Source organism: Larimichthys crocea, chromosome I (assembly GCF_000972845.2).
Source record: "Larimichthys crocea isolate SSNF chromosome I, L_crocea_2.0, whole genome shotgun sequence".
In the NCBI taxonomy this organism is placed as follows: Eukaryota; Metazoa; Chordata; class Actinopteri; family Sciaenidae; genus Larimichthys; species Larimichthys crocea.
In genome coordinates this window covers 7,635,528-7,658,667 of record NC_040011.1, presented here as the reverse complement: position 1 = coordinate 7,658,667, position 23,140 = coordinate 7,635,528, and the positions used below count along the sequence as shown (strand labels likewise).

Sequence of the window (23,140 nt, the reverse complement as noted above, 5' to 3'; positions counted from 1 at the left end):
TTTTCAAGTTTCAAGACAAGATTTCAGCAATTGTGGAGCCCGTCAGCTATCATCTAATGACGATTTAGGCCTCTGGGGCCAATGGCCAATTTGCCTGGACTTCTGGTCTAGCCAGCAGATATTCGGTAAAAGGATAATGGATATCCGGGCCAAGACGTCCTTTGCAGCCTGATTATGAACTTGCTCTGCGAGAATGATGATAAAGACACATTTCTGCTAATGCCTATAAACAGTTACCTGTATACGAATGCAAATAGCTTAAAGAAAAACTAATAAAAAGCTAAATTGTCGTCCAACCAAAGCCAATGGATATTGCATTTCAGTCAATGAGTTCCTCCTCTATTTACACAGACTGCTGCAACCAAAGCTCACTAAAACATGACTATTTAATACTCTTTGGGCTCCAAACGGAAACCAAAATACTTCCAATGCCAAAAGTTCTGGTCCCTCACCTACAGGCTCATATGTGGATTAAAATTATAGTTGATTAAAATCAAAAAAGAGAGAACAATTACATAAACGTCACATTAACATATCTAGTGGTGACTGAAGGTTGCCCTCGTACCTTGTATGCTTTCATAAGATCCAGTGGGTCCACCTTGGGCCCTTCCAGTGAGTCCTGGTTCTGTAGTAGCGTTCGCACCGTCTCCTCCATGCTGCATTCAAAAAGAAGACATAAAAAACTGGTCAGAGTTGCCGACTCGAAGGAAGTACTAGAGAATCAAAGACTTTATGGAAAGCAGTGGTTATAAATAAAAGTCATTCTTCAACAGGAATCATTTGAATTTTGGGGTAAACCATTTTAAAGCTCAACCAGTCATTTTTGGTCAACTACAGGAACTATATTAATGTGTGTAAAGTTAGTATTTTATGAGTTATGTGTCTGGTCTAAGCTGACCAGAACTGAAAACATTGGCCTCTTTGGTTTTTGTTCTTGTTAGTCCACATTAAAAAAACATGTTAAAAGACGTGTCAATCACTTTGGGAATGATAGCAGTCCTCGCTGACCAAATGTGCCTTCATGTAATAGTTTATGACAAGGCTGACACCAAATGCTGGAATTAACAATGTCTGTGGTATGATGTAATTTTTCCAGCCCAGCGGGTACAGTAATGAAGTAGCTAATTGGATGCAAAGGTATAAAACTGTGAAGGAATATGAAGCTGATAAACCTGTTGACTGAGGTTCTCATGTTAACGGCACATTTCACTTTGACAGTACATCTCCACGCTTGATACAGTAATTTATGCTAAGTGAATCAACATCATCGTCGGATCAACTCTCCCTGAGACGACCTGACCTGCAGCGATCAGAATTTTACAGATCCATACACAATTGCACAATGTTGACTGCTAACAGAAAGTCTATTAATGGTGGTAATGATTTAAAAAATGCTATTAACAAACACCTTATACACTGCATAAGAAAGCAAATCTGCTGATATAATGTAATTTGATTAAAAGCAATTATGGAAAACAGAAAACCGCCAATTATTATATATACTGTAAACACTTTTCATTCAACTTTTTTAAATTAAAACTCTGTTAATGATATGTTGTCTTGTATATACTGTATTTTAAATGTAACTGGTAGGAAAACAAGGAAAAATAGAGTTCAGGCAAATGTTGGCGCTAATGCACTGCCCAGTTGCAAGTCAGTGCACAATGGTCGTACTTGAATTGAGGCATCACTACTCTGCCAAAATTAGAGCCCTTCGCCAGGAAGTACATAGTGTACCAAACAGAAGTGTCTGAATTAAGAGACCGAATTTGTCTGTCGGCTATTTGGTGTTGACAGGAAGTTGATGGTGGGCTTTATAAAAGCTTTTTTGCTAAAAAAAAAAGAACCAAAACAAACAAAATCTGGACACAACACTGATGACAGCAGCAGGAGTGAATCAAAAGCAGTTAAGTTGTGGGCAGGAAAAACAAAATAATGAGTTAAAATCCCATAAAATGCTCCGTGTAGCTGAGGGGGACTTCAGAATTGACCCATTTTTTAAAAATTACACAGCAACAAAAGCTTTTCTGAGGTTTTCTGTGTTGTATGCCACAATCACATATAACACTTCCACATTTTCACATGTCCTTCCACTGTATCAGTGCAGTTTTGCCTTGTGATTTTGTAATTGTTTTCCCTCTGAGCTGTGTATGCTTGATAGACACTGACCGTGTTCTCCATAATGATTTACGCAGTGACATTTTGCGCTGTCACTTACAGGGCAGCTTTTCCCCCCATGTTTGATGCATGTGGTACAGCCATTAGCACAGGATGCTGACTGCGAGCACACCATTGGCATTCCTGCCCCAAGTCATTACCACTGACCTGAAACCCGGCCCTAAATGAAAAAAGTGGGTGAGAAGGTGGTGGAGACAGGGCTGGAGATACGTGTGTAATGTATTCTAAATTTAAAGTCTAGAAAGAGACAAACGGAGTCATTTGATGTGGATACGCGCAGTCTAAAATGTGTCATCATATTGCTCAGAAGTTCAAGCAGGGCATCATTTTAGAGTTGGGGATTCAAATCCCACCAGAACTATCCAAGCTAAAAGAGCTCTGAGGCACTTTGTGTCTGAATGTGTCCACTGAATGGAAAATGCTTTACATGTATGGCAGACTAGATGTGGAAGACTGCTGTATTATTGACAAAAAAAGAATGAATATTACTGTATAATAAATAAACACAACTTTAAATGAACAATAATGTTGCTCTACGTTCATCATATCACCTTTAGGCATGACACTATAAGCAAAACATGTTTTTTCCAAGAGATTTGGGGCAAATATGGTGGAATGACTATACCCAAAATACACATTTAGGTAATTTAATGAACTGGGGTAAGTTTCATGGTGATATCTTTTAGTTAAAGTTTTATCCTACTCACTTGTAGTGTCTTGCAAAACACATGTAATTTCACAATAAACATCTTTTAAGGCTGTTTTCTCAAAATTAGTTTTTTTCTCACACTGAGCCACAAAGCTCCACTTCAATAGCACTTACATATACCAAACTATCCAGCTGGATTCCTATCTATATTCTGAATGGTTCTTACAGAGACAGTGAGCAAACATAGTTCATAGCCTGATTTATAGAACATTTTATTCGTAAAAACATGGCAAAAAATGTTGTTTTTTATGACTGTTGACCGTATTTTCTGATTTATGGAGTAATAGTAATGTCTCGTCTTAAAGCAGAACTCCTTAAACAATTTCCATTGTCCTGTACACATAATAAAAATGTTTTTTGGTGCATTATGTTAATAGGTGGGATTTATTTAATGTGTACTGCTCAAAGCTAGATTGAAAGTGTCTTCATGGAGTTGAAAGATCAGTTAAGTCAAATTCTGTGACCCTGTGACCGAGATGAAAAAGCAACTCTCAGAGTTATATTTGTACATTTACCTCCCCAAACTCTGGTAACAGTTGCTGTGCTAACAATAAATGTATCTACTCTTTTTTCCACACAGGGGTCAAGCCCCAAACAGAGGCTGACACTGGTAATGCTTGGGCTTTCCATGATCTCAAGGCAGATACTCAAGTGGAAATAGGTCAATTGTCAAACTGAACTAAACCAGTGCTTCTTCTTACCACTCAAGTTACACCTGCTGAAAATCAACATATAGTGAAGAGTAGAAAGTTCAAATCTACAGTATGAATAAATACACACAGCATCTGAGCCTCAACATCACTGAATGCAGCTGTCGCAGTTTAACATGGATCATTCACACAAGAGTTGTTCCTCCTTAAAGCTTTGGCTCATCACGCTTGCTCCTCATGGAGTCGCACAAGCCCACTGGATTCCCATCAAAATTCATGTTATTCTCAGCAATATTTCATTCATTGCCCCCACTTTTTCTATCCTTTCTTAGTCATTACTCACCCCATGCTGCTTTCCTACTGACTCTCATCAGTGCTGGTCATTTGAAATAAGGCTAACCACACGGGTCCTCAGCTCAGAGTTAGTCACTGCTCTGTGTTTGTGATTGGGCGCTGAAGGGAAAGTGGGTCTCTTGGTCTCCCTGTGGACCATGTGGGAAATAATGTGCAGCTGAGTGCTCTCAGAAAGGGGAAAAACAAGCTCCCACACTCTCTGGTTTTACCCTAACAAGGCCTCATACTCTCCTCGCCATCCCAATATCACGACTGCAGTCTGACAGCAGAGATGTCTGATGAGGTCTGAATCTTCCTCATTTCAGAAGTGCCGCTGAATGAACACCAACGTTTTTGCTCTGCTAACTCTCAACTAGTACTAAACATTATTTGGAAAGATGTTGCATTGTGGTGTTGCCCACGTTGTTATAACTCACAAGAGACCGATTAAAACTGAGGCTGAGTTGAACTGCCTATGACTAATAAACTGACCTTCATATGTTGAATTGATGGAGTCTTTTTAAAACGAGAAAGTCGAAACTCAGTATGTATTAAAGATTTATTTTATTGAGTTTGGTTTTCCCTTAGTCATCTTCAAATAAGACAATAACTGCTTGAGTAAAGTATTATTTTGATAACAATGATTTTCCTTTAGATGAAGATATACCTCTCTCTAACATGTTATGAAACCCCATATTGTGCTCAACATACACAGTTTACATAGCCATCCATCCATTATCTGTAACCGCTTATCCACATCATGGTCACAGTGGGGCTGGAGCACATATATACACTCTATAAATATATAGACACACATGTGCAGTCATGCATGTGTGGACAGTATGTATATGACATTGCTTCAGTGACTACATATAGATATTTGTTTTAAATGGAAATGACCCCTTCTTTCTTACCGTAGGGGGTTTCTGCTGCTCCGTGACATTTCGCCACCGGCTACACTTTTCAAACCCTCATCATGCACAACAATGTATGAATGAATGGCCTAGTTCCCCCTTTAACTGGAAACGTGACCCCTTTTCCCCACTTCAGTGGAAACTGAGCCAAGCTCTAAGGGGAAGTGCCTTACTGTTGCTCTCCTCAAGGGTTTTCATCCCTGTTAATTTACAGCATACCGACACATTAAGGCATATTTAAATATGAAATCCTAACAGATAAACACTACTATTCATCATATACAGTCTTTCAACCACCATTCGATCCCACAGCAGCTACTTCAAACCACTGAATGAGTTTGGTTTGACAGTGCATGTATAATCCATCTATAATTGTACGACATATTGAAAGAACATCCATGATTACAGTCATTGAAACTACACTAGTCCAAATCCATGAACACGTTTCAACTCTCATTCAAAAGATCCGGGTATTTAACCGTTCAATGGTTCGACCCAGGAATTGTTTCACTTGGTTCGTTACTGCTCATTGTTGTTAAAGTCACGTGAGGTCTGGTGTGAATGACAGTGGTGTGTCTATTTGTGCTGAATGTAACTGCTGTGAAACAATCAGCAATCAACTTTTTATTTTGCTCTCATTCACTCTCTCAACTGTTTTTACTATCAGGCCATCAGACTGTTAAACTCATAATCTTCCAGGACTGTCATAAAATATGACCGCTGCTACAACCAGACTTGGGCTGTGTTTTTCCAAAAAAGGTCCTTTAAATTTAACTACTTAAAGACTAAATTATGTATATGATTTTCTCATTATACTTCAGTAATTATTTAACTAATTATTTAACTAATTTGATGTACCATTTTTAAAAAGATAAATAGCATCTCAAATTGTGCAGCACCAAATTACTCTGAGATGATTCAGTGTTTATTTAAAAAGGAGTCATTGATTAGTATCAAATTAAATCTACTTCTCATGTGGAAATTATCTAAAAACTTGGAAGTCATCCAGTTTTTTGTGATTAAGTTATTCTGTAAATAAAATAGACTCAACAGGCACCTCTTTAGCATCTTTGGAGGCTCACATCAGGAAATTAGCATTTTATCAGAAAACTGACAGTTTTGCCTAAAGCTTGCCAAAGGCTGCTTTGGATGAGACACTGCGTGTAACAAGATTAAATGGACCAGCAAGAGAATGCTGTGATTTAACTAAAACATGCAATTTAGCTAAAACAATTTACCAATTCTATGAAAGCATAAAGTTTTAGGATATTTTCAAACCATAGGTTGTACCACTGCACCTCACACCCTGTGCTGCTAAAAAAGAAAATTCTAAATATTGTGCATATTGCTCACATATCTTCTGCAGGGGTGACTTAATTTACAGTCACAAATCATCTGGGGCCTAATCTCACACCTCGATAAGCATATTATGCAGATGGGATTGAACCTGTATCATGAGGGGCCGTCAACAGTTAGCTGGACATAATGTTTGGTTATTATTTACCTTTACCGCATGCTTGGAGGGAAGATCAATAAATGGGGACACAGTGGTAGCCTCTCACTGCAGAAGCTTAACGCTTCATAGCAAGTTTAGTGTTGGGTACTTTAATAAGACTGAGGAGATTTTTCTTTCTAAGACAATCTCGACATGCAGTGGGCTCTCAAGTTAATGAAAGTGTTAGATGGCACCACAAAAGCTCAGCAGTTCATCACATTTGGTGTTGTGTGCCTTTGATGGATGTGTGCTATGCATTATGTTTGTAGCTCACTTTTGTTTGTCATTGAGTTGTGGCCACTGGCTTTTAATCTAAAACATAAACTACTGTGATGGAGGGGAAACTTTTTGAAAAATTGTACCCCACAGGAAAAGCAACACTCATAAATTTAATTTTATCTGAAATGACAATACTGAAATGAGCTCCTGCACAACATTACGCCATCACTATCATGCAAGTCTACCGGAGACATGGTTGTGCACAAAAACTGCTAAATCTAGAACAAGGTCAAGAAAAGTTTACATGGAGATATCCATCAAATAATAATAAAAACAAACTGATGAAGTAGTCACTAAATCAGCTCATTTAACTTGCTCAAACTATTTTTTTCTGCTTTTCTTAGCTGACCTATAACTCTGTGGGACAATTTAAAGTTGCACTAGTTATATTTTCTTTATATAGATGGATCAAATGACGATGTGAAATGTGAAAGAGGTTTCTATAGTAGTGATGAATCCAGAGAGACGCTGCATACCTTCAGCTCTAGGACGATTTTTGGCCTAACATAGAGCAACATAGTGAAGCACTTATCAGCTAAACAGCAAGAGATTTTTCTCAGGAATTGGTGGAGAAATTAATGATAATCTTGCACTAATGTTGCTGACATGTTTGCCATAACATAATGATATGCTAGTGTTCGTTTCAGCTTGTTGCATTGCAGCCAAATGACCAAAATAAAAAGCAATATATGCAGTTTTAAGTAAACTTGCGATAATATGACATATACAGTTTGTGTAGGTTGCCGAAAGCTCAGATCAATTGTGTCAAATTCAAGGCAGGCAGTTAGCTGCTAGCTACCAGCTGTCAAGAAGAAATCTATCAGTTTAACTAAAACAACGAGACAGCAGCAGAGAGCCAGGCGCTGAGGCCAGGCAAAGTCAAGAGACAAAACTGAGACTTGCTCTAGGGTAGACAATGAATGACAGATAAGGACAGATACAATAGAGAATAAGTCGTTAAATAAATTGTTTTAAAAAAAACACATCAAAACAAGTATATAAAAATGTGATTTAAAGTGATTGAAAAGAAGTCACTGATTCTGTGAGCCTTTTTTCATTAAGCAATATGTTCCAAAGTTGAGAGGTCCTGAAGGAAAAAGCACAGTCACCTTTAAATTTAAGCCTTGGAACAACCAGAAGGACTCAACTTGAGGATCTAAAGCTGAGAAATGGCTCACAGGGGGTCGACATCTCTGCTCTGTAGACCCAGACGTGCCTTGAAGGTAATCAGTAAAATCAATTCTAAAACACCAGTGGAGAGAAGATTGGGGTTATGTGATGTTGTTTGGAGAAACTGGTAAATATCTCAATAATATTCTAACTAATGCTCTATGCTTTTCTTGTCATTTTCACCTCCCCTTGTGTCACTTCTGTGGCTTCTGGTTTCTTTCTCACCTGCCCAAACATCTCACTACCAATGCTTCATCTGCCAATCAACCTCCTCTGCATAAAACCGCCAAGACACCACCAGTTCTTTCAGTCTCCCTTGTGGTAACAAGGCTATGGCCAACTCTGTGCTCATTTGCCTTATTGTGATCTCTGTGTGTTCCAGAAAGGACCCTCCATGCCACATCTAGCCCCGTCTCAAAAATCGATACAACAGAACCAGAATTATATTTTTTAGTCCACACATTCTTCTTTCTTGTCAACCCACAATGCAGCTCAACCGCTCATAGTCCAGTCTGAGATTCTGGTGTGTTTTGGTTGAACCTATAGCCTCAAGCAGAGATGAGACACAGGATGTGTCTACAGGAGGTCTGGTAACCTCACTTCTTTTCCACACCCCCATATTTTTTTCATTCTCAGCCTCAACCAAATTCACCAAACTTTGTGCATCTCCCCCTGGCACCACAACTTTTATCAAACTTTTTTTTCACATATGCAGTACTCCTCTGACTCTGTAAACAGACTTTGATGTGTTAAATCAATTGAGTTTCCCTTTAAGCTCTTAAATGTTGATACTAGTATTTGACTTTAAAGATCGGTCAGTCTCCTGTAGAGTATTTTTTCAGTGATGCTCATCCTGGTTGTTGGTGTGGTGAAGGTGCTACCTGGAGAAGTGCTGCTGCAGTGTCACCATCTGCCGCCCACCCTGCTGAAACTTCGCCCTTTCCCTTCTCTCCAAGCCCAGATGTTGTTTGTTCTCCAGCTGGGGATTATTATTATGGATCAGTGTTGGTGGCGTAACTGCAGGGGAAAGGAGTAAACACAGTTTGTTTGTTGTTAATCTTGCATATTATAATCCCACTGAAGATACAGTACATCTGTTCACTTTCCCTTCTATAAAAGGAGAGTTTGGCAGAAAGTTTACTTAGTTTAGAGATGATCAGGACCAGTGTACCGCCTCTCCTCTCTAAACCTCACACACTGTAGTTTTAAATTAGAGTCGACACTCGTGTTTTCCCTACAGCTGACAGGCTGTGAGTTAGACAAACTCCCTACACATGACATTTAAGAAGGACCTTGGTGTAAACTGTAAATTTGCAACCAAATACCTGCAAATATAAAAATATAAAAATCACGGATGCTCATGTCATACTGTTATTGTAGCAGAAAATCAGGTGTTAATAATGTAATGACCTCATGGTTTGTCCTTTGGGTGTTTAGCTGTCTGAATATTCCTCAACTGAATGAAGCTGAGAAAGTAATAACTGTCAGCTGCACCAAATGGCCCTGATAAACCTGACGGTGTTAATATCGGATCACAATCAGCCTTATAGGCTGAGTTCACATACAAGGAGGTTGGAAGTTTGAGAGGAATATTTTATATGAAGCTGAAAACAAGAACAACAAAGTGAGATAAACACATTATATATATTTAATCTAACACTCCCCCGGTGTTCTGAGCTCACAGTCCAGCAGCCCAGCTAACAAACTGATTGAATGAGATTAGATAACAGCCGCTAACGTTTGCAGCAGTTTACTTCACTATCTAACAAGAAACTTTGTCATTTTCTCCATAAAAATTATCCAGTTTCACCAAAATCAGTGACATAGTTAGTGGTTTGTGCTGTAAAGCGTTATGTACTTCTCATGGGTGATTGTACCCAGGGACACAAAGTTACACCTTTCAGACACCTTTCAACTGATCACAAGTCAGTGTAGCATCAAGGTGATTTAAAACATGTTATTAATGGTCTTCACGATCAGGTTATAAATGTTTGATTTCATAAATCCAACTTCTCAACAGTGTAATGACTAGTCAACAGAAGGTTAATTAGCAACTGTTTCAAAAACATTTAATGGCCCAGGCTTCATAAGTGTCTGCTGCTTTGCTGTGGAGGTTGTGGAGGTTCAGACTGCTGGTTGAACAAAAAAAACCCTTGTGTCACTTTGGGCTCTGTTTTTTAATTTTTTATTTCTTTTATAAACCAAACAATCAGTCAATTAATAAAATAAAGGATCATTAGTTACTGTCAAAAAATTGCCTCACCTCAACCAACTACTCTTACATTTACATTAATGCATGAGTCATAATTGACTCAACTGCTTTGAATGCATTTTCCTGATTATACTTCTGCACTTTTAAGTAAAAGATCTTAATGAAATCTATATAACGTCTTTGATCAGACGACATTTCCTCAACAGTGACTCATTGTAAATATTTATTTTAACTAAACTTAAAATGCAGATTTGTTTGTTTTTTAGTTTAAACAGATGCGTAGTTATGTCCAGAAGGTCAAACCTGCTTCTATTTCCAATTAACTTGATCCAATTAATGGAGTACTCTGAAATGTATTTTTCAATCAAGTAACGCATCACAAGTCAAGCTGTCCACATCTCCCCCTGCTTTGTAAGATGAGACATCAGTTTCATCACAAAAAGTCATTCAATTAATAGTCAGTGGATGTATTTTAATAATCTCACAGATCTGGGAGCTTGTTTGAAGATGTCAGACATGGCAAAGTGTCTGCTGCAAAATGAAACAAAAGTAATTTACTACCGGAAATTATCACTGACTCATCCTTCATGTCAGGGACAAAATAAAAAATAAATATGTATCAGTTTTTAAAATATTAAACACTTTGTATCTTTTTCTTTTAGAGAATTATATCTGATTTTGCTTCTTGTTTGTTTGTCTTTCAACCCCACAGACCACGAAACACAGTGAATAATAGTAACAGTGAATAATAACAGATCTACACTTCAGCTCAAATAAATTCAGTTCTTTTCTTTCTTTACATGCAAAGCTGGGACAAAGTGACTGTAATTCTAAAATTAGTGGATATTTCAAAATCCAAAAATTGTGTTTACAGTCCAAATTGCCAAATTGGTAAGGACGTGAACTTTGAATCAGCACTGCCACCTAGTGGTCTTTGAATATCATTACCATAGTCAGGATGTAGGATAGATTTAGAGAATAAAACTTTACTTTTAACCCTGAAAACAAGTTATTAAAACAGCCATCACCACAAAGATGTGTGGTGGCATCAATAACGAACTGTCAAACTCAACCGTGAAGCAAAACAAAAAGTCCTACATTTTCTCAGAAAAAATGGAAACTTGAACATCTACAATTTCATGACAACAAGACTACTTTAGGTCACTGTGTCTTTAGTTTGAGTTTTGCAGCACATTCAACCAGTTGAATGGTGAAGAGTTAAGAAGGTTGAAAACGCTCAACACAACTTTATCATAAAATCACAGAGCAGTAACAGAGGATATTTATACACTTTTTTCAGTACTTAGTTATTTATCAGAGATGACCATAGTCCCTGCCACAAATAAAAATAGGATTTTTTCCCCTTACTGCAATAAACACCTCTCACTAAACCTGAAATATATGCCTGCACACTCCTGTAACAATCATGCAAATACTGTCTGTGAATATTATCTGTTGTGCTAGTCATTGTGTTGTGATGTTGATGGGGTGCACCCTTATGTCTAAAGGCTCAGTGTTGAATTATTTCACAATTTAAATAATTCATTTAGCTGATGTGATGTCTAAGTTATGAGTTATTTTAAATATCAGAATAGTTCTTTTGGATTAGCTGTTCTGATTAAGAGAGACGATCATCAGCTGAGGAGGGAGAGGTGGGACTGAAGCTGTCTTTGTCTAAACAGACAGATTTGATGGCTGTGAGACAGATGGGCATCAACACAGTCTTTTGACCTTCACATTACAAGTTTAAAAATGCCTTGTTGTTCATTTAGTTTTAAAATAGCGAATGAATGAAAACAGAAATGAGCGTATATGTCAGAAGTTGCACCACCAGACTGTGAATTAAGTTACCTAATATGTCTTTTTTTTCATATTGTTCTAACATAAAAAGCCTCAACAGCACACTGAATAGATTCCTAATGAAATTGTAATGCTAAAGTATGTTGGTCATATGTAGCTCCTCTCATGGAAACATTGTAATTTCAACTTTTTAAGTGCTTCCACTGAATTTAGTTGCATGTTAGTAATGTGTCAATGATGATTTGCTCCGACAGTCGTCTCCCACTGAAAAGGCTGGTAGTTCTTAAGTTGCTTAGGCAACAAAATCCAAAGTTTGGATGCAATAACAGTTTATCTTCATGGATTATATTGATGCCAGATGAACAAGAAGACTGTCGACATATGACGTCCTTTATCTTGTGTTTATAGAGTAATGTGTTTTTACGATTACGAAAGGAATTGTTAAAGTGTCACATTTCTTAAAGGGAGTTTGTAATATTTTCCTCAGAAAGCGCAGGGAGCTTTAGTTTAATTCAAATATGCTAATATGTTTATGTTTTTATGACTGTTGACGTATTAAAAGTTTCCTAATGAAAAAGTGATGCTTAAGTATTTTGGCTGTATGTGTCTCCTCTCATAGAAACGTTTTAATTCCTTTTCAACTTTAACTTAAACTGAAATGTTTTAATTTAGTTGCACGTTACAAATGTCTTGTATAAATTTGCTCCTGAACTAAATACTTTAAAGATACACGGTTTACATGCGATGGCCTCAACACATATTTGTTTGTTTTGAATCCTTCCTTTGAAATTAAAAACATTTAAACCATGAATGTGTTTCTCAATAGTTGGCCAGTAGATGGAGTTCTTCATTCATTTTCCTCAGCATCCTTGCATCACCTGACTCATCTGTGTGTCTATTCTCCTTAAAGGCACAGTGGAAAAGTGATACAGAGAAAGAGGAGAGAATGCACCTGCCTGTGGTGTAGATTACATCTCAAAACTGAGGTACTGGTTTAATCAGCAGAGTCACCTTTAAAAATATGAAAATATCACATCGCTTTAAAGGTGCTCTGTGCAAAGAAGCATTTTTCTAGGTTAGATTTATAAATGTGAAATCTGAAATGAGAAACTGGCTGCACAGTATTTTGTAACAAAACAATACAACTGCTCTTTCTTTTTTTTTCTTTTTTTTTTTGCTGTGACACTTTTATAAATGAACCCTTTCAAATAAACTCGTGGTGGTGTTGTTTCTATAGATCAACCTTTTCTATGTGTCCCTGAGGATGTATGAGAATGTCAAGTACATTTACACTGCACACAAAACTACAATGAGCTACTGTAAATGCAGCCATGACACTGAAGGGTCCCCATTCTTAGACTTCATCTTCTTTTAATACACACAGTGACGGGCCGTTCTTTGGACAAGATCTCACCAGTGTACTTATTTAACAACAGAGGTCAGTTTTGCTCAAACAAACAGTAGTAAGTTTCATTCATTCATACAACTAGGGAGTGAAATAATTACTTTTTCAAGGATGTAGGCAGTGACACAAAGTATTCAGATCAGAAAACCACAGTTTAACAAAAACCTCAATTATAAATGTAAAAAACTAAACAAGTCAATCTTAAAACTTAAAGGACTCATGCACATTATAATGTACATACATTTTCTTTTTTATCATGTCGTTTTTGTGAAAATATCAGTGTTTTTCTCATCTTAATGTTCTGATAAAATCAAACATGTTTATTATTATTATTATTAGAAGGTAGGTGTGCTCTCATCAGCACCGAACACAAAGCAGAAAAACCAGGTAGTTACTTTGGTAACGGCTGAACAAACACATAACGTATTTCTATGATCACCCACGAGAAGTATGCACTTTACGGCACTAAGACACACTCCAGCAACTATTTCCCTGATTTTGGTGAAACTGGATCATATTTCATGTGTCTGCAGTAAGAAAGAAATTTCTAAATGTATGTGTCATCAAAGTGCTGAAGATTTTGTCTTAATTGGCTTGTGTTTTCTTTCTGTATGTAGCTGTGCTTTGAGCTCTCTTAGGCACCTTTAAAAACAGGTTCTTCTATATTTAGACATCCTAAATTATTAAGTCATAAAGAGAGGGAAAACTTGCAATAAATCACAGGTTAAAATGTCCTCCCTAAATGTAATACTTCACTTTACCAGTAAAGCTACTTAGCCTATAGCTTCATAGATGTTTAGTGATGTTGTCTACAGTTGAAATAAACTGATCTGAATGATCTGTGCTACATTTTGCAAGCTGATTACTGCCCATTATTCTGACATTAGGTTTATTACAGGCCTTACACATCTTAATGTCCCCTTTCAATCACAATGACTCCAATGCAGAAGAAAAACAAAGTGAGCATGTGTATACTTGGGGACCTTTCAGAGAGGAAAGCACTCCAGTGTAAATAGTGTAATTACATGTCTTCCTTTTGGGTGGGTGGGAGGGTAAATTGATATAATCAAGGCAGCAGTCCAGCCTCTGGCATTGATGTTGGAATGAATTAGGACAGGAGCATGCAGAGATTTTGCCCCCTGGGTATTTAATGAATACATACTTCTACCCTCAAATCACATCCTGCTGATATACTGGCGAGTCAGTCTTGTAACTGTACCGTACAGCTCACACAGGGGAATGAGTAGTCCAGGAAATAAAGCTTTAAATGGGAACTGTAGGTACTTTCACACTTGAAAACAACAAACAACAACTGTGTGCATTAAACTACGTATAGTTTTTATCCTCTACTTTCATAGCTAATGTTGTGTGGATATGAAACCTATTTTCTTTCTTGAACCTTTAATGTTTTTTTCTGTAGTGTTTAGTTTATATATTCCTCTATGTAGGCTACAGTATGCTACTACAATCTGAATAGATACTTACTTTGTAAATAGTCAGTTTTTCCTTTTTTTATGATCATGGACTGTTGGAAATGTTTCAATGGGTATGAAAAGTATGAAAGTCTGAACAAAAGTTGATGCCAATCTATAAAGCACTGAATAAGTGAACATTTGGTCCAGACCATTGCACCTGAATCCTCCTGTGCACTGCTCTGTGATGTCATGGCTGTGACACTGTTTTGTTCTCCACACTGCTTCATGCCTCACCAGGAGCATTTCAGTTTCTCTTTGACCAGATTCTCTATGATGTTTCTGTGTTTGACTTCCGGCCTGGTTGATCTGTTCTGTGCAGAGTGACATGGCCTGTCGCAACGTCCAAAAACACCTATGAATCCCTCCACGGAGCAGAGTGGAGTGGCGCTTCTGAAACATGCCACCGCTCTTATGCAGAAATCACAATTATTGTCTAGAACATGTACGATCAGCTCCGGCAGCAGACATGCCCATTGGGATCTGGCCATTAGAATTGGTCCTGTAAGGAACTGCAATCAAGAGTTGCAGAGATATTTAACTATATTTTATTTTCCAAATGCCAACCTCATCATAGAGGAAAAAGTCAAAAGATCACAAAGGTTAATAGGATTCATCCTCTGAGGACCATGAATGTCTGTATAAAATTTCTTGGCAATCCATCTAATAGTAGACATTTTAGTCTGGACCAAAGTGATGGACCAACCCCAAGAGTCGTTCCATTAACATGGCTAAAAGGAAAGGTTCAGTACAAAAGAGCATGTGCAACAAAAACGTATATATATACTGAAAAAACATCTGCCACATCTAAAAGCCAAGAATACTCACACTGTGAGAAACCAGTAATGTTTTAAATTGGTGCTTTTAACAAACATGGAAATTTTATGCATCCCTTCCTCCTTTGATTCCATAAATAGTCCTTGGTTGGGATATTTTTAGCACAAAGCTACTTTTTTATGCATCCTTGATGTTGCAAAGATTTCAACTCTGCTGGTACCATTCTGTCATTCTTCGTCTTTAATCTGGTTCAGCAACAAATTTTTATGGAAATTCAATCTTTGATGAAAAGCTATTTATTACAGATTTAACTTGTATTTATTTGGAGAATGAGTCAGCTAAGAAAAACACGCTTTTTCCCACCTCCGTTATGTTGAACACTTTAAACCCATATTATGATAGAGGAGGTCAATATTGAAAGTTTTTGGGTAAATTTATCATCAGATAATATTTTTGTGCCATCTTTAAAGTCTCTCTTTTTTTTTTTTTAGCTTTATTTGATAGAGACAGCTGAAGAGTAACAGGAATGTGGGGAGAGAGATGGGGAATGACATGCAGAAAGAGGAACAGGTCGGATTTGAACCCTGGGCTGGACTGAGCCTTTGTACATGGGGCGTTAAACAATACCCCTTCGAAGTCTTTTAATTCAACTTCCTGCATAGCCAAATTATACATTTCATCCAGATTTTTGGTGACCATAAAGTTAATAGAATTTTGACCTCAGATATACTGAATTGTTCAGTCTAAGTTATTCACATCAAACAGGCCGCCATTTGCAGCCAACAAAACTCTCAGAGTCAGAAACCCATTATTGAACACTTTGTTCACAGTGCCAACTGGCAGAGTAAGCGACTAGCTTGTGGAGCATTTAGCAGCTAAAGAGTCAGATATTTGTTCAGGAGTTTGAAATCTAAAACCAAACAGAACTAAAAGGAGAAGGAATATTGGACTTACATTTATCTTCTAACCGTTAATGGATGTGTAAATGGGGAACCTTTTGCTGACATGTTAGAAATAACACTGTAGGCTGGTATGTCTGGCTAGTGTCAATCAGGCTGTATAGTCAATGACAATAGACAATGGATGTTTTTTTCAACAAACATTTAGGAAAAGCAAAGTTATTACTAACTAAAACGTTTACTCAAGGCAATTTCTTATCCGTTGTTCCCCATTGGTGGAATGCACTACCAGTTTCTACCAGAGCAGGGGCGTCCCTCTCTACCTTTAAAAAACTCCTGAAGACTCAGCTCTTCAGAGATTACCTCCTCTGCTAGCACTACCAAAACTTGACATGCTAACCATGCTATATCTATCTCTCTAGTACTGTCATAGTACTTTTTGCTGCACTAACATGTTTTAGTCGCACTTTACCATGATTGTTTCCCTTTTTTGTAAGTCGCTTTGGATAAAAGCGTCTCAATGCTAAATGACTAAATGTAAATGTAATGATATCTGTTAGCATGTTCAAACTATAACAAACGCCTGCTCCTTCAGCTGATCAGTTGATTGCGGTCAGATGCCATTGGCAGTGTCCACTGTATAACTGTAACCTGACAAACCAATTACTGTTTTCAGTAGGAGAGTTTGACAGCACACTGCTAAACTCAGGACAGAAAAAAATGCAAAAGTGCCATATTGGATGCCCCTATGGTAGATAAAATATGATAAAGTTCTCTCTACTGTGACCCAATGTTCAAGAAAACCCTCTAGGATACCCTTAGGGTGCCCGAGACACAGTGCCATATAGGCTGCCCTACATGCTAGAAAAGGGTTTGGAACAATTTCATCATGAATGCATCACTGATGTTACCAATCAAATACCAAACATCCTGGTTTGTCTGAGATTGTCCTATGTTCTGACAAATATCCGTAAAACACTAAACTGTCTAAATTTAATGCTGGTTTTTTAGTTGACTATTTATGTACTTCTGGCCACCCAACCAAAGTAAGTCCAAGAGCAATCCGTTCAGCTCCGGTCTATCTATCTATACTTATCTATCTATCTATTGGACCTATACTTTCTTCACAACCTAGTTGCTAAGTTTGTCTGCCATTTGGTGTAATGTGGGTAGCATACAATGAGTTTATCTGAACATTTTTGTTGCCCAAGGAGGTTCATAGGAGAGGCTTAGATCATACGTCGTAATACCAAAAAAAATTGCTAAAAGAGGCTAATAAATCTATAATAATCCTTGGGAACTAGTGTTCCCTGAATAATTTGATTATGTGTTCATTTTCCAAAATATTGATTACTGTTGTGGCTTCTGAAAGAGTGCATTGCTCACTTATTACCAATGTTTTCCTGACCAGTATGGAGATGGCAGCATTAGCCCTCCATGTCAAGACCTTTAGGCTACCACTGACCCCTTTTATGCAGCTACACAATGCCATCTTCGAGTCTCCCAATCGAATGCATTAGACTATCTGCTTCAATGCACCAAACATGGGAATAGATGCAGCAATAGACAATGGCTATCCCATTAGCCCTGAGCTACTTTACATCCACTCGTATTTAAAGGCCTTTTCTACATCAGGGTCAGGTCAGCCATGTTGCTGCAATAATACATTTCGTATGTCTTGTCCCCTTGAATGAGGCAATCGACTCCTAAGAGTCATGGTATGTTGAGGAGGTAAGTGGGAAGGATGGAATAATTACAGCTTACAGTAGTATCAGAGGGAGGAATATGAGGATTAATAAAGCCTTATTTTTCAAACTGTCTGTCAGTAAAGCAACTGCAATAACGTGACAGGTCAGCTCCCGTTTGCCATGAGGGACAGGAGGCCAGGCTGTTCACTTTTATTCGCAGTAATTCACAGCGGCCACATTTACCTCAGCTCCCTGTTGAGCCATTTCAGCTTTGTACTTATCTTTTTAAAACTCTTTACTTCTCTACATTCATCTGACAGGTTTAGGTACTTTCCAGATTGCATCTTTTAGTCTAGTCTAGTGAAAATCAGGTATCTCTTAATTTGGTTACTTTTGTTTGTAATAATCTAAAGGATTAAGTGTTCCTCTATGTGTTGAGATAATTATCCTACTTCTTCAGTTAAGTAAGCTAATTAAAAGTTGACTGCTCTAAATGATCTTATCCCCTTACATACCAGGATATCATGAGCCAGATTTAATTCCTCTCAAAGAACAATGACCTGGATGACAGTCACAGACAGTCTAATAATCAAACTACTGTCATTAGCACTACATCATAATGACTGACTACCTAGTTTTTTGTTTCTACAGGAGGATCTGTTAGATGACAAGGGAAGACATATTTTAAAAGCACACAAGTGACAAATCTGAAGCAATCCTTAACACTTGGGGTAAGACATAAGTGACACTGGTGGTACCATCAGTAAGATGGCAAACATTTGAATTATTGATGGTAATATTTGGACCACAATATTCAGTGACTTAACATGCACATACATGTACAGTTATGTCTTTTCATCAGATGTGAGTATCTGCAATGTTTTTTGTCTGGCATGAGCCCTTTCTGAACCAAGACTCTGTTTCTGCACTATGTAACTTTGTGCTGAAACTGAGGGTGCTAAACTGCAAAGCTACCAATTTCTATGCAATGTTGCTTTAAGAAGAAATGCAAACCTACAGAAAAGCTAAAGTATGGTAAAGTATATTAAATCAACAAACTGAAGAGAAGTCTATGTGTGACACGATTAAGGTCTCAAAGGTATCAAACATGTGAGCTGACTAACCAACCTATTTGTACAAGTTCAAAGCTGCCAGTATGTTTCTTGAGAACTGGTTGTCAGATCCAAGAATATCTTTGAAAACCTACTGTACCTCCATACCTTTTCCATATCAGACTGTCCAAAACCAACAATCTGACATTCACCCCTACCTCACATAGTGATTCCAGCTGTGCACAGGTATTAGTCAGAGTTTTAACTTTCATTCTTGACAAAGCTGTTTTTGTCACTTTTCATATGAAGAACCAAGTGCAACACTATGAATGTCTTCCAACAGAGACCGTCTGAAAATAAGCAGTGTTTTTCGATATGGAATCGTCTTTTTGCTGCACATTTGAATGTAGCAGTTTCAAACCACTATAAACACAAGGTTGGACAACACGTCATATAAACTAGCTCTTTATAGTATAACCTGACCCTGTGTGAACAAGTGAGTCAGCAAAGACAGCAAAATGCTGATGAGCTAGACATATAAAGCGGGCTTACCTTCAACAGCTTTACAAGAGAAGCATGGAGGTCACCATCGTATGCCCTCACTACTAAATGAAAGGTTTTGTTCTTTGTGAACATATTGACCTCTGTGTAACCTCTGGGCAAAGTGTTTGAACTCGGATCAAATGACCCCCCACTTCTTTTGTGTCCGATCTGCGACATGTATTAACTCTAGGTTCTTCTGAGGTTCTCAAATCCACTGCAGGTAGCAGGTGACAAGGGGGGAAAAATTCAGTGAAACAGAGCTGAATGAATCTGATTTATGTGAGAGAATTCATCTTGGATTTGTTATTATTCGCTTCCCCAATTATTGTTAATGATTTTAAAAATTGGGGGGTGAGGTGCATGAACTCTTCGCTGCTTCGATGACAGAAGAACCGCTGAAGTACAGTGAACTGACCTGAGCTGAACTGTACTGACCAGACTGAGGAGGGACTGACTAATTAGTCTTTATTAGACTCATTCAGATGGAATCCAGCTTAATAAAATCAGTTTTAAATGAAGATATTTCCTCATGTCCATTTTTTCCTCCAAGCAGAATAAGGCTAAATGCTTTCAGGAACTAGAAGGACTTTAATAAATGTTTTATTCACGTCTCATCTCGCCTACTTTCCTTTGCACTTTGGGGGAAATGCAGTTACTTGTTGCTGACCATGATATCTCCTAGGTCATACATTATACATGGAGCTATTCTGCATAGTGCATGCATTCACATTTCATCACCACAGCCACACTATGGTGCTGTTTGAAGGAGGGAGGGAAATCCAAATATATTTCTATATTTATGTGAGGAGCATGTGTGAGGAAGAGAAATGAGATCTACATGATTTGTAATGTATTCATACAACACACAGTCACGTGCGCACATCAAATCCATCCACCCTGAGTGTACAGGTCAGAGCAGCTCATCCTTACCCTGCCAGTTGCTGCGTGTATCCACGGAGACAGATGTCAGCAGAGGCAGCGGGCTGAGTGGTCTCTGCCGAGGTGTGAAGCATGCCTCATCCACATCACATTCACAGACCACCCAAAGAGAAGAGCCAGGACTCCACAATCTGGGTCAGTACCGCCGCTGGAGTCATCCTTATGGGTGAAGAAGGTGTGCAGACGTCACAGGCCCACATGGATCCTAGCATCCAGCCACAGTCGCATCCTCCATCTGCAGCTGTTTTTGGATCAAAATGCAATGAATTCCACCGAGACTCAGGAGAGCAGCAAATCCACACATCCACACACGACGAGAGCTAACAGAAAGCAGAGACGACAACAGAACAATGTCTGCACCGAGCATCACCACCTCACTGAAAGACTGTGTTTCTCCTCCTCCTCCCTCTGCCTAATTCACTCCGCTTTATCGCTCTATTTCTGTCTTTCTCTGATGCTCACCCATATTTCCACTTCACTGCTCTCTCTCTCTCTCTCTCTCTCTCTCTCTCTCTCCCTCTCTAATTCTCAGCTGTGTCTCAGTGCTCTGCTCAGCCTGTGCCCAGAGGATGTTGAACATGTGTTTAGGGTGGGGGTTGGGGACTGCTGACTTCATAGGTGGCACGCTTACTTCCCACACTGATAGGTTAGGGAGGATGGCACTGCACAGCAGCATCTAACTGGCAGTTGCTTTAGATCAAATCTGCTTGGCCTCCTTTCTTCTGTTTTTTTAGTCAAACGTCTGAACGGTCATAGATGAGATTAACAGCTGTTGGACTGTGAATGATTAGTGGAAAAATTGTGTGGTAGTACAGTAAACAAATCAAGGAGGATGTGATGAGCAGGACTGTCAGAAGGGGAGGGGATATAATGCCAATAAAATAATATAAGAGACACATTTCTCTACACTATATAACAGGAGCAGAGTGGAAGGGGAGATGTGTGAGTGTGAAGGGAAAAAAATGGACAAACAAGGAGAGGGAGGAAGGGAGGGGGGAGAACAGAGAAAGCAGCAAGTAAGAGAGGAAGAGAGAGAACAGAGAGCTTTGGAATATTTATAGAAAGCTGGAGACTGATGTAAAGAAATAAGCTCCTCTATTTCTGTGCTGTGACACACACAGTCGCATCGCGGATGGTGCGCTGTCAGGCTAAGTCATATCAAAGGGATCCAATGGTGCTTCTGCAGCAGCAGCATGCAGGAACATCCATGTCTTCATTTAAGCACATCACACACAAAAACCAATAGATTTATTTCAGGCTTCAGTGGGAAAGTGTTCTCCTAAATGGATGATGATTCAGTGATCTGCTCGAAAAGAAAAAAAAATCCCAAAGTGCACTTAATCAAGGAAATGATGGCCTTGTGACAATCATAAGATCCATTAGACTGAGTCACATAACCAATTAAGTTATGATTAGTGAGGGACAGGAAGGAGATGAAAACGAGGAGAAGAAATATGAAATCTGATGCTTTTATTTCTGAGCTTTCTTTTTTCCTCTGAAGTGAAGTTGTCAAAATCGAATGCTTTTCATCATTAGCTCAGGGAACATTAGTCAAAATAGATTTTGCATGCGTGCATATGATTATGTGTGTGTGTGTGTGTGTGTGTAGAGAGCATGATACCTCTGGGCTTATGCTGTGACCTAGATTAGGCCTTGATGCTCCCAAGCCTGGCAGGCTGAGTGTATGTATGCGTGTGTGTGTGTGTGTGCGCCATCCATAGAGTAAATGTGTATGCATGTGTGTCTAGATGCAGAAGAGAGGAAGAAAGGAAAGAAAGGATGTGTGTGTGTATGTGTGAAAGGGAGGGAGGGAGTTATATAGGAAGGCATAAAATGAAGCTGCATGGCTGCGTTGCTTGTGTGACTAAGAGCCTCAGCTGGATGACATACAAAGAGGTGAATGTTCACGCAGTACGAGAGCTTATCCAAAGAACCGTGCACACACATTGATGAAAATTACACAGCTTCTGCCTCAGAGGGTGACCTTACGTAACTTCAGATGCAGAAAAATGAAAAAGGTACACGATATAATGAAAGGAGAGTAAATTTAGACTTTAAAAGGAAGATTTTCTGAATCATACTACCTCATTTTGTGCAGCACTCGCTCTGGAGTCACTAATCTCTTTTACATATGGCTTAAAATTAAACAATTTATAATGCATTTTTGTCTTTGTGCCACATGCACATGGCTCAAGTTATTATTACCTAATGACTCCATGAAATCCATACCTCCATACTCCATGAGCTGCTATTCAATGCATTATACAGTGCTGGTCTTATATAAGAAATGAGTGGCATCATCTCGCCCCAGTTAATTCATGACCTGTCCCCTGGCCAAATTGGTTTCCATGTAATTTAATGATTAATCCTGTGCATCATAAGCTGACACTGTGTATGTAATTTATATGAATATAAATTTAACTAAATGGCAAACAAGCATAACTGAGTGGTTTTTGAGTTTTCTTGTAAAAGCTGCCAAAACGCTGGATGCTTCAAGAAGATTCAGTTCAAGACTTGTCGTTAAAAATAGCTGTTTCACACAGATGGTGACTCTCCCACAGAGGCATGCATGGTAGGGCTGATGGTGGAAAATGATGGGAAAAGACTCATCAGCAGAGACTCATC

At 38.5% G+C, this 23,140-nt stretch overlaps 1 protein-coding gene across 3 annotated transcripts in view; it reads right to left on the bottom strand.

The window, feature by feature from the left end:
- Positions 1–21,474, bottom strand: part of LOC104920803 (nck-associated protein 5) — a 68,665-nt gene extending 47,191 nt beyond the window's left edge. For 2 of the 3 annotated variants that reach the window (XM_027285903.1, XM_027285905.1), the window contains exons 1-2: positions 20,507–21,474; positions 566–656 (exon numbers count right to left, since the gene is read on the bottom strand). In XM_027285903.1, coding sequence (XP_027141704.1) covers positions 566–656; positions 20,507–20,589 — 174 coding nt within the window. In that variant the 5' untranslated portion in view covers positions 20,590–21,474. Of the gene's footprint in view, positions 1–565; positions 657–8,609; positions 8,746–20,506 lie in introns of all 3 variants that reach the window. The other variant, XM_019270987.2, reaches the window with a different exon arrangement.
- Between the last annotated feature and the right edge of the window lie 1,666 nt (positions 21,475–23,140).